The 11,836-nt window shown below is 30.9% G+C and overlaps 3 protein-coding genes across 4 annotated transcripts; 2 read left to right on the top strand and 1 right to left on the bottom strand.

The window, feature by feature from the left end:
* Positions 1-407: 407 nt before the first annotated feature.
* LOC117240629 (rap1 GTPase-GDP dissociation stimulator 1-B) lies at positions 408-4,377 on the bottom strand. Its single transcript, XM_033506647.1, has 10 exons — positions 4,239-4,377; positions 3,648-3,776; positions 3,205-3,438; positions 2,639-2,805; positions 2,231-2,462; positions 2,000-2,146; positions 1,527-1,922; positions 1,275-1,407; positions 898-1,163; positions 408-801 (listed from the first exon to the last, which is right to left on the bottom strand). The coding sequence occupies exons 1-10, from the start codon at positions 4,246-4,248 to the stop codon at positions 680-682; spliced, it is 1,836 nt and encodes a 611-aa protein (XP_033362538.1). The 5' UTR covers positions 4,249-4,377; the 3' UTR covers positions 408-679.
* Positions 4,378-4,758: 381 nt separating this feature from the next.
* Positions 4,759-6,065, top strand: LOC117240633 (transmembrane protein 242). The gene is made up of 2 exons (XM_033506651.1): positions 4,759-5,140; positions 5,489-6,065. Exons 1-2 carry the CDS (start codon positions 5,098-5,100, stop codon positions 5,863-5,865), a joined length of 420 nt encoding a protein of 139 aa, XP_033362542.1. The 5' UTR covers positions 4,759-5,097; the 3' UTR covers positions 5,866-6,065.
* A 1,162-nt stretch (positions 6,066-7,227) lies between these two features.
* On the top strand, positions 7,228-9,055 carry LOC117240631. Of its 2 annotated transcripts, none has more exons than XM_033506649.1 (2): positions 7,228-7,757; positions 8,276-9,055. In XM_033506649.1, exons 1-2 carry the CDS (start codon positions 7,619-7,621, stop codon positions 8,962-8,964), a joined length of 828 nt encoding a protein of 275 aa, XP_033362540.1. In that variant the 5' UTR covers positions 7,228-7,618; the 3' UTR covers positions 8,965-9,055. The 2 variants fall into 2 exon arrangements, with proteins under 2 accessions (XP_033362540.1, XP_033362541.1); XM_033506650.1 differs by having other exon boundaries at positions 7,618-7,757; positions 8,011-9,055.
* Positions 9,056-11,836: the final 2,781 nt, after the last annotated feature.

Raw genomic sequence — 11,836 nt, 5'->3', positions numbered from 1 at the left:
ATCGGTCAACAAACTATAATAATTTCAGAGCAAATAAATATAATTGCATATAGAAGAAATATGTTTAACAAATCAGTAAAGGTTATAATAAAGTATATAGTTATCAGAAATTGTGGTCTGTAGATTTATTATTAATTAATCACATAAAATATATTGTTTGGTCAATTTCTTAAAACTATGTACATCGATATATATGTTTGAAAACTTGTAGTATTTCTTTTCTTCTTTCTTTCTTTCTAACAAGAAAATTATCACATTTAAGTTAAATAAGAAATAATCCACGTGTACCAAACAATTAATAATATTTATGTTAGTTATTTTATAAACTAGCTGATATACTAATGAATATTTTTCACATTACAACTAATAGCAAAGTTAATTTTTTAAAATAATTTAAGACTAACTTCCCATATTACACATATATGATTGTTATTGTTACTTTTCACAATTTTTGGTTGCTCACGCACACGCACATACACTCACATACATAATAAAAATTTTGACATCTTATAATTTTTCAACATTAAATATAAATTGGGAATTGATCTATATGCTCATAAACTGCATACGTTATATTAGCATCGCTTTAATCATTAAACAGGAACAAAAAACATATTTTTGATGTTTGTATCATATATATGATTGTACGTTTTCAATATCCCTTTCTTTAATTACTTAATTACACAATTTTATCGCAAATTTTTTTCAATTTTTCATTAAGTTTTGGTTCTTCTTTGATTAGATTTATTCCTTGACATAATGTTATCAATTCAGTTTTTCCCAGATGTTCTCTTAAGGCATCTGAAATTTAAATTTAAGAGAAACCTTAGCAAAATTTCATCAGTTCTTCGCGTCTTCAATTATATGATTAAATTTCATATTGTATTTCAATAATACCTAAATTAAGAATATTTTCTATTAGACTTAAAACATTATGCAAAATTGGTACTTCCAAACTGTTTAAAGTAGTAAAAAGTGTGCAAAGTTTTTCTCCTATATCAGCCTCAAGAAGAAGATTTTCACATTCGATCAGGGAAGTTGTAGTCAATATCATCAAGCTAATTAAAGCTTCATTTAGCATTAAAACGTGTGGTGTCGTTAACATTTTGACTAGGTGCTTCACAGCTCCATGTTCCATTACTAGAAGTGCTATTTCTCTATTTCTAATGATGAAAAACATAAATATTAATAATTATACATACATATAATATATATAAACTTTATGTATAAGATATGTAAATTTTACAAATATGTATTTATTAAACCTAATCGACCTGCTATTATTAATTAGCCAAGCGATTAAACGATTTGCTTCGCCTTGAACTCCAGGATGTTCCTCGACTTCGCACCAATTAACAACTTTCTTTATTAAACCATCCCTTTTTCCTAATTCTATGGCAGCCTCACCTGTAATAATAAGTAAACTGCCTATTCTTTGCATCTTTTACTTATCTGTTAATTTTATCAAAATATATATTTTTTCTATGTATTTAAAAAAATGTTCATGAGAACTACTGTTAACATACTTTGGCCATCAATAACAATCCTTAAAGTGCCCAGTAGCTTAAATACAACTGGATAAGATGAAACATTCAGCATAGAATACAAAATGTTTATTAACCCATCTTTTAATATTACAGGTTTATTATCCGCGGGAATAACAAGATTTCTCAAAGCGCTGAGTAGTGCATGTTGAAATCTTATATCAGCTATATCTGTATTATTTTTCTGTAGCAGTTTCAGAAGGTTGCAATGAACACCTTGCGTAACCATGAGTTTGCAATGGGCATCGGTACGCGCAAAATTGCCCATTGCTAAGACGGCTGTAATTTGTAAATCTTTATCTTCGCTTTCGAGCCATTCAATTAGCTTTTTATATGCAACACCATTACTTTCATCATATAGATAATTCATACTGTCATCTAAAATATTACGTTACACATAATATACTTATAAAGTACAGTTAAAGTACCTATTACTTTCCTTTTGGTTAACATACCTCCAGTTAATATAAGAACAATTAAGTTGCAAGCGATCTTCAACACAGATCTTGTTTCTTCATCTGTACAGTATGGACTATGTTTTTCCAATAACTTTAACAGTAACTCACAAACACCTGCTTTAGCAAGGATCAATTTGGCATTCTCTAAAATATCAATATGAATTAATACTAGTCAACATTTTACATTATTATTATAAATAACTAAATTAAACGTATATAAAATGATACCATCTTCTGCTTGTCCATGAAGAAGTTCTAAACACATTTCAGAAAGTTCTGATGATGTATCAGTGGATAAGATATTTATTAAAATTTTCATAACCCTTTCATCTAAAAATATTATGTTAGCATCATTCAGTATTCCTAGTATCAAAAGAGAATGCATTGCAGCCTCTCCACCTGTAATTCCATCGATTTCCAGAATATTGCAGATAATTGGCACTACTTCTTGTTTCAGTGCCTAAGAAGAAAATAAAGAAAGATTAGTATTTAAATAAAATTATTCTAAATGAAAATTTTATATTCTATATAATATACAGAGAGCATGTAAGGTAAACTGTTTGACAATTATACTAATACAGCTACAATCGTGAAACGATATAGCAAACAAGAGAAATATTAATAAAAATATTATACCTCTGTATGAAGAGACGGTCGGTCAATAAGAAAGTTTAGCAAAAGTCCTGCAGCAACATTGCGAAGAAATGGTGCACCTTCTACATTTTCCAACGTAATACTTTTCTCCAATACTGCCAAAATTGATATCAACCCATTTTTGTCCTCAACAAACTTTTTACCATTTTCTATAATTGTTTTGTCAATATTATTATAATAATATCCATATAATCTTAGATTTCATGCAAAATAATGATATTATAATATTAATTTACAAATTAGTTTATTAATATACAAATTAATTATTTGTTAACAGTACCTATAACATGTTTTTCCTTTTGTATAGATTTAATTTTGATAAATTGATCTTGTAAGTTGCTATAAGTTTAATTTCTGGAACTTTATTTTTTATGAGAATCATTTTAATGATACTTCATGCAGTTAAAAATGTATATTCAATAGAAATTAATCAAAAGATAGAAACCATTCGTGTTACTACTATTAGTGATATATTATAATAATGATGGTTTTAATGTTAACTACATACATGAACAAAATTTGGATCATTAGGGATTAAAGCTCCCTACCATTCTCGTAACAAATATTTCCCAAGGCTCTGGAAGTCTGTGTCAATACATCAACGCGATCCTCTTTTAATAGATCTATTAATGCATTTACTAGATCTGTGGTAGTGCATTTTTCTCTTCCCCTTTCACTTTTAGCAATCTCAGCAATTGCTTTAGCAGTCTTTGCAATAATTTCTTTAGATTCATGACGCAATAAGGTTAGGAAAACATCATCTATTGTAAATTCAGTAGCTTCTAAAAACAAATAAAATTTGTCTGTTATTAGAAGTATAAATTATAGACTAAAATATCAAAGTTGATAGCATTTCTCGTGAATTTATAATAATAGTTTGAAACAAAAGTAATAAATATTATATTTTGTAACAATTAGTAATTCTTATATATATTTTCCAAATATTAATTTAAGTCTAAACTGAAACTGGAAGACAAAAAACAGCTAATACCTCCAATTGAAGTTTTGCTAACATTCACAATAGAATCTAACACTTGAATAATATCTTCAATTTCTTTCTCAGATTTTACAACGAATCGCAGTTCTTCAACTAATTTATCAATATTGTCCTTCAATTCACCTAAAAAAATGATGAACATATAGTAATATAATTCATAAACATATAATCAATACAAATCATATATATTAAATACATAAAATACATATTAGACAGCTCCAAATTTATATAAGTATTTTATTTAATATATTACAGACATAATATATAGAAATAATGTCAAGTATACAAGGAAAAAATGTATTTCTTTGGATATTTAATTTACAACATTTTATCTTTAAATTATAACGCTATAATTATAATACAGATAGTTTATATTTTCTTGAAGTTGTAGACACTACAGAATATATAAAATCAATTTAACATTAATTTCATAAAAGCACTTTAAAAAAAACAATTTAAGCAGTCAACAAAATAACTTGTCAATAAGGTTTGACATGAAATATTTCTCTAACTTGAAATTATTGCTAAAAATAGACGGAAATTTATCACCGATTATACGATATATAACAGTTTTTATTACACTACCTTCCATCATATTTTTCCTATTTTAATTTCGAATTTTGTACAAATGGAACTTTTTTGTAATGTAAGTAGCAATTTACTTAATGAGAAGGAAACATCTTTTTAAAGAAACTTCCATAAATTGTGAATCATTAGATAAGAAAGTGACATTTTTCTATAGGATAGCAACTAAAGGAATCTTAATGTAATTTCACATGCTACCAATAAGTGATATTGTGATATTGAATAATCATATAGAAAAAGAGGATTAGTTTCAAATAATATAAATTTAAATTGATATTGTATTGAAATATTTGCGTCTGAAGTGTGTATATGTATGTAATATTTATGTTCAATCTACAGGTGACAAAATGAAACGATCCAAATTTTTTCGGCTCCTAGGCAGAACTTTTTGTCTTCTAAGGCCTTAAGTTTAAAACGTAAGGAATTATTTAAGATTAGTTTTATCTAAATATTCCTCTTGATTTTTAGTTATAAGCAAGTTTTAAAAATCGTTCAATCCATGAACTATGGACAACGAAATACTATACCACCAATTACGTGCTGTTAGTGCAAAGCGCTCCAAGAAACTAGCTAGACCTTTCAGATAAAATTAAACTTAATTAATTCTTTAGGTTCTAAATTTTCATTTGTATATTTTGCATTTTATGCAATAGCAATACATTTATTTAATGCAAAATATATTTATGTCTATTAAAAATTATAATTTATGCAGTAACCGGTAAAGAAACAACTTTGTGCCGGTTCTGCATCTTGTTTTATTTGTGTTTCCTTTGAAATTTTGTGAAAAACCTTTTTAATTCTACTATTTCAATATTATGATATGTTACAACAATAAATAGAAAGTGATATAAAAATAATCATGTCAGAGACAGTACCAAAGAAGAAGAAAGATAAATTATATGGTATGTATTTAAATTTAGATTGTTTGATAATTCAAATATTAATACTTCTTTAGTTAAAGCGATTCGTGATCCACATTTAAATACAATTTAAAGGTATTATTTTTTTATATTCTTTCATTTTATATTATTTTAAGGTTATTAGATATGTATGAAAAGTACAAAATTTATATTAACCTTTTACAATTTAACGAAATAGTATAGAATAAATTTATGTTTAGTTCGCTGGTAATAAATTCAAACATAGATCAATTTCAAATTTATACAATTTTACATTTCCATGTGATAAAGTTTGAAATATCATACATAACCTAGTTTTATTTTTACCAATTTTATCAATTTATGTTTCAGAAACATTGTTCCTGGCTGGAGTAGCAGGAATATCTGTTATGGCTGGTTTTTTCAATGCTTTATCATCAGTTAAAAAAAAAGACAGTAAAAATTTTGATATTGGTTTTATGGGAGGGAAAGGTCTTCCTGAGTCCGGAGCAGCACTTGCTACAAGAGCTTTATTATGGGGTTCTGCTTGGGCAGTTGGTGGTTGTGGTATACTTTTTTATGGTATTTGGAAGCTTTCTGGAGCTTCAACTGCCGAAGAATTTCGATTAAAAGTTGGAAATATTTTACCAAAAATACCAAAAAATGATCCTCCTCAGAGTAGAACTGAATTTGAAAACCTTACAGATTTACTGAGATATGTCTCTGAAGAATGGGATAAAGAAAAATAGTCTTACTTATATATAAATTCGACAAGATTCTAGGTTTAAAGTATTTTTTACAGCTTTACAGATCTAAGAAATATTTTTAATCTGCAGTCTGCAAAGACCTAAGAAATACTAAAAACCAAAAATCATAAAAGTAATTATTTGACATTAAGTCATAAAAGGGTAATTTTAAATATGTACAGTAAAATAAATGAGGAATTTTATATTGCTGGTTTGTCATATAATAACTAATATTTATAATGTAATATTTCATTTTGTGTTTGTGTATATACAGTGTATATATATATTTGTACATTATTAATATACAATCCTAAAAGTTTGATCATATTAAATTTTCTTCAAGGAATATAAAATATTATTTTAATTGTAGTTCTTTTAAAAGACAAATAGCTAAACATATGTTTGTTCGTAAGAGTAAGCTATTATGTTTAATAACTATGTTAGTATATCTGTGTAAAATAAATGTCTTTTAATTACGCATTCGTTCATTTATAAAATTTGCAATTTTATTTTAAATAATAAGTTTTGTTTAGATTAATAAAATGATATACAATTAATTTTTCACACTGATTAGATATATGATAATATCGTTTTTGTGTACCATAATTTCGTAAGGTCAAAAAAGGACCACAAGTAATCTTAAACGAAATAACACGAAGTTCTCTCATGAAATTTTTAAATCACGCGTTTTAAAACCTTTGATTCTTGATATATCCCGAATATTTACAAATATTTTATTAACCGATCGCACTTTGGATTAATAGAAGAATTGAACGTTATTTTATCAAAACAGTTACTTCAAATTTTATAAAATCATTTGTTTATGTGCGAAAAAACAAGATTATAGCCTTATTGCAAGATTATTGCTAATATAGATAGTCATTGCCTAAATGAAGATTGGCTAGACCCTGAATATGTTATGCCATGATTGTGATACAAAGATAGTGGTATGTAGTTAGATTATAGTAGGCAACATAAATTTTGCTGTTCTTTTATGGGTAATAGAATGACCTTTAAAATTGATAGTTTTAACACATAATTCTCATAGGAAGTATAATAGTTCCTACGAAGTCATTAAAAGGCTAGTATGTTATGTAAAATGGCTAGAAAAATCTTTATTAAAGAACAATTCAACTCGGACCTCAGCGTTTTCGAATGAAAGTTTTGTATGTATAGAAGTATATTATATCGGTATTTTGGATGCCCAACATGCCGTATATCTATTATACCCTAAGTTGCGATGAAATTGCGCCAAAGTTGCCGCACTATTCCTTTTTAAATGGGCTGTTGGTATGCGTACGAAGAAAGTACAGACACAAAGAAATTTATTCGTGGAGAGAGAATCTCAAGCATGCGCGGAGCGTAGGGATCTCGAGTTTCAGCGTGCTTTACTTTTGAGGGATATTGTCGCGCTACAAATACCTTAATATTGCAGTTAATTTTATCAGATATCAGACTTTTAATGTATATATAAAATATAAATCATATGCAATTGAATTTCGGTAACTGGAAGCTCTGTACTAACTGAATCGCATATTAATTGATGTGCAGCTAACAGTGGTGAGATATTGTTGTCGTCTGAACAATCAACCAACGCGGTAATACATAAACGAAGCACGTTCTACGGTCGCGTGCAATGCGACAACGTCGCATTCACGACCGTGGTCGTATTTGTCGGTTGCGCTATTGCGCTGTATGAGATTCAGACGATTCAGACCAGTTTGTTCTTTGTCGCATCGCACGCACGACGTCTAGTATGCATACTTTCGCACAGTTATTGATTTCTGAAGTGCAAAAAAGGCCTGTTTTATGGAATAGATGGGATGAAAACTACAAAAACCGAGTGTTAGTGGACAAGGAATGGGAAAATGTGGCAGTAGTATTAAAAAAAGACAGTAAGTTGTCTAAATGTACTTATCTGATAGTTTGAAAATTTTAAAAATATGTTTGCTTCTTTATGTACATTATATCGTTAAAAAAGTATGTAAGTAGACGATTTTTCTCTCATACCCAACGCTGCTACCAACGGTTCTTCCGTAATTTGATAATTCACTTAATACCAAATAATTTCTCTTTATATCATTGTAATTCGAAGTATTGTTTAATACTGTGTAATACTAATCGCACTGTCAACATTGGTCCCTATAGCTTCAAAGGCTCATACAGACGGGTCGTGCAAGACGGAGGACATCGCGCTCTCCCATACTTCTTCCGGAAGTGCGACGGGAAAAAGACGAGTAGTTACTTCTGATTCTGGCCACTCGCCACTCATTCGACTCGTCTGTAGAAGCCTCTAGAAGCTGTGCCCAAATGGCAAGACATATTTCAATAGCAATGGCTGAAACAGCACTTTGTCATATTCCAAACGAAGAGGTAATTTGTCTGAAATGGACAAAAGGGTATTTTATTTCAGAAGTGGAAGCCAAGTCGAAATGGCGAAATTTAAGGGACCAGTTCCAAAGAGAACTGAAAAAAGTGAAGAAGCTCCGTTCTGGAGAGTCTGCTAGTATATCTGTGAGCGATTACAAAGGGAAGTGGGTGTTTTTCGAAATGCTCTTTTTTTTAAAAGACACTATGGTGCTAACAAAAATGACGAGCAATTTCGACAATGTACCCAGCACGGATACATTGAATTCCGAAACGGACACGAACTCTGAAGATTTGGGGCAAGAAGTTGCGGATACAACGGAAGCGTCTGAAAGGATAACGCCACCGCGTCATCTCGAGACTTTCGATACTCATAGCTCTAGATTTGAAGAATCCCCCGAAATTCCACGTCTCCATAATACGTCAATCTACCACCATTCGAGAGGAAGAAAAAGAACATTATCTGACTTTGGAAGAGATATGTTAGAGATGGAAAAGAAAAAACTTCCGGCATTCGTCGAACACGGCCTATGCGAGAGACACGAGCAAGATGACGAAGACATGCATTTTGCAAAGTCGCTGGTACCGTCCCTCAGACGATTAGATCCTATCCGAAAATTAATAATTAGGAATAAAATTCAAAGTTTGTTAATTAAGGAGTTAATTCATGAAAATTCGAGTTTATCAAGTGATTCGCAGGCTGGGACATCTACCGGCGATCCTTTGACACTGTAATATGTATAATAGTATTACAATGTGTATAATTAGTTATGAAATAACATAAAGAAATATTTTATAATTCTATTAAATTTTATACGATTTTAAATATGTATTCAGCTTTGTCCTGTATATTCCCCAATAACTTATTTATAAGCACAGTTAAAACCACACAAGCTTTGTTGATTATTCTGTATCAACAAGATCACGAACATATAACTGAATGAGATGAAAAATAAGAGATAAACAAGGGATTTCAACCCTTTTTACCGTTTTTGAAATGCGACACCCCAAGTTTTATTGTGTGACCCTCTCGAACACGATTATATATACTAATCGCGCTCTCGAATGTTCGAGATCTGGTTAATGTTTAGCGCCTGTTATAAAACGGTTGCTAGACCCGAACGTCGTTTATACGTACTTTGACAAGGACCATACGAGCGTTGAAACGAGGTCCGCTGTATGACATTCGTTGTAGAAACATATTATCGTCGTACATTGAAGCCCCCTCACTAGGAACATGCGTCATTATACGGTAATATGTACATATTTCTACAACGGACATCGCGCAACAGATGTCGTTCCAATGGTCATGTGGTCTCGGCTTTACCGATACCGATTCCCATTTATATTAAAGCGAAAATAAGAAAGAAGGAAGACGAGCTTACGAAAGAATTTAGAAACGCACATCGGCACGGTTCTTCTACACTGAAGCAGAAGATCGAGAAACCAGCCTGTCTGAAATTAGGAATAGAATTGACAACGAAGTCGAAGATGAATGGCAATAGGAACGGAACGCGGTACAAGCGAGACAACTGGACGAGAAGGTTTATCAAGGTCGCATACTTCTTTAGGAAAAGTAAAATAAGAAATTGGTTACTACTGCGTGCAGCTTTTGACAGGACACGGAATATTCGATTCGTTCAGGAAAAGAGTTGGGACGTCAGGTAAAGTGAGACGTATTGGGATTGTGGACAAAGGCTGGATAAACTCGAACATTTTATTTTGTACTATTCTAAATGGAGTCTGGCAAATTTTTCTTGAAAAAGTATGTAAATTTAGTCATTCTTGGGATTGTTTCAAGGCGACTATAATAATTATAGTGAAAGATAGAGAGTGAGAAGAAAAGGAAATTCAAATTAGTCAAAGGAGAAGACGAAAAACGTAAATACGCGTTTCTAAAATAAGTAACAACAGTGTCATACAAACCTGAAATAATAAAGGAAGAACAAATATTAATGTCCGATGCAAATAAACGGGCCTGTTTAGTTCAAACTGAAATCCCAAGGTGCGAAAAATGTCCCAAGTGCTGCGAAGGTGGCCATTGAGTCCGCCGTACGGCAGTAACGAGGAGAGGGTTTTAGTGGGTTTTGTCGCACATCATCTCAGACAGCTGAGCCATACAACTACATAACCCGATAGTACGCTGCCGGATATGCATCAAATGCATTTTCCTCCCTCGCGCGCGTGAATAAAGGTCCGAACACCGTGCGTGCGATGCGACAAGAAACAAACCAGTTCGAATTCCATCGGACCGACATTGGTGAGTCGTACGACAAGGTCTATATACGACCGGTCGTCGAATACTACATATTTGCGACTGGTTAACTTTCAAGATACCTTTGTCTATAACACTTATATAGTAATTAATCAGGTCCAAGTATATTAAGTTTGGTGGAGTGACAAGAAATTGAATCAGAAAATTCAATTTAATATCCAACAATTAAAAAATAAACATCTTCTTCACACCTTCCATCATAAATTATTATTATTATTCATATACAATATTTATGTATAGTAAAGAAAAAGCATATATAATAACAAATGAAATTATACGATCATCAATTTAGAAAAAAAAAAAACAAAATCATACAATGATATTTTTTTCCTATCACGCTCGTTTTATTCCTTTCTCACATACACACATACAACTTTTTATCTCTTTCGTCCTCTTTTCTTCAACGAGTTACTTCAATTTTTATTTCTCATTGCGCATTAAATTATACCATTAGAAGGACATCGAATCGAGCCAAAAAATATTTTTCTCCCTAGATTGTTCCTATGGATTTACTGATCTTCCATTGGTCTCATCGAATAAGAAGAGGAAAAACAAGGAATGTTCATCCCTCGTGATTTTACATTTTGTAACATACTTCGTGTGTGAGAACTCGGACTGCAGTGTTAACAAAATCATAATGCTTGCAACGTTCAAAATCTCTCCATAAAATAAGGTTAAAGATTTTAAATACACCGTAGATACTGGAGCGAAAGGCAAATAAAAATAATTAATAGGTTACTAATCATGCTCTTTTATAACGTGTCTAATTAAGGCGTATACTTTATTTTACGAATAATACAGTTAAATTGATCGAATATTGTTCGCCTTCTAGTGGGCTAAAATATGAAAACTTCATTTTCTCAAGGAAGCTATTTTGTGACATTCCTTGTTTTTTCCCCCTTATTCCTCAATTATAACTCAACGAGAGAAGTTGAAGGTTCTAGAATTCGTTTAAACAGATATCAAAGCAGGCAGAATTCTCTTTTTGTTCCTCTGTATTTCGTATTTCGTTGTTGACGTCGAACCTCTTCTAAAGTTTTGCTTTCATTCCGCTTGCGTTCGCTTGTTTCAATCGTAAGCATCATCTTACTCTTGTTTCAACTTTCAAAGCCGAAGTTCGTCTGTTTACTTAATTAATCGATCGTCGAATCTATCTTTACACTTCTCTGTGTATTTAGCGCTGGATGATCTAAAAAACTATTTCTTTTCGATTCTCTTTAAAAAAAATTCGCTGAAACGTTACACGCGATTACCACCAATCAACGGCGATAACAGAGCAGTTACAAGTGTTTTCCTGCGACGTAGTAAATGTAATGCTTAATTTTAATATTA

Source organism: Bombus vosnesenskii, unplaced genomic scaffold (assembly GCF_011952255.1).
Source record: "Bombus vosnesenskii isolate JDL3184/JDL3185 unplaced genomic scaffold, Bvos_JDL3184-5_v1.1 scf7180000014824, whole genome shotgun sequence".
NCBI classification, from domain to species: Eukaryota; Metazoa; Arthropoda; class Insecta; order Hymenoptera; family Apidae; genus Bombus; species Bombus vosnesenskii.
Note: the sequence above shows the minus strand (reverse complement) of the source record. Positions and strands in the feature narration are given on the sequence as shown.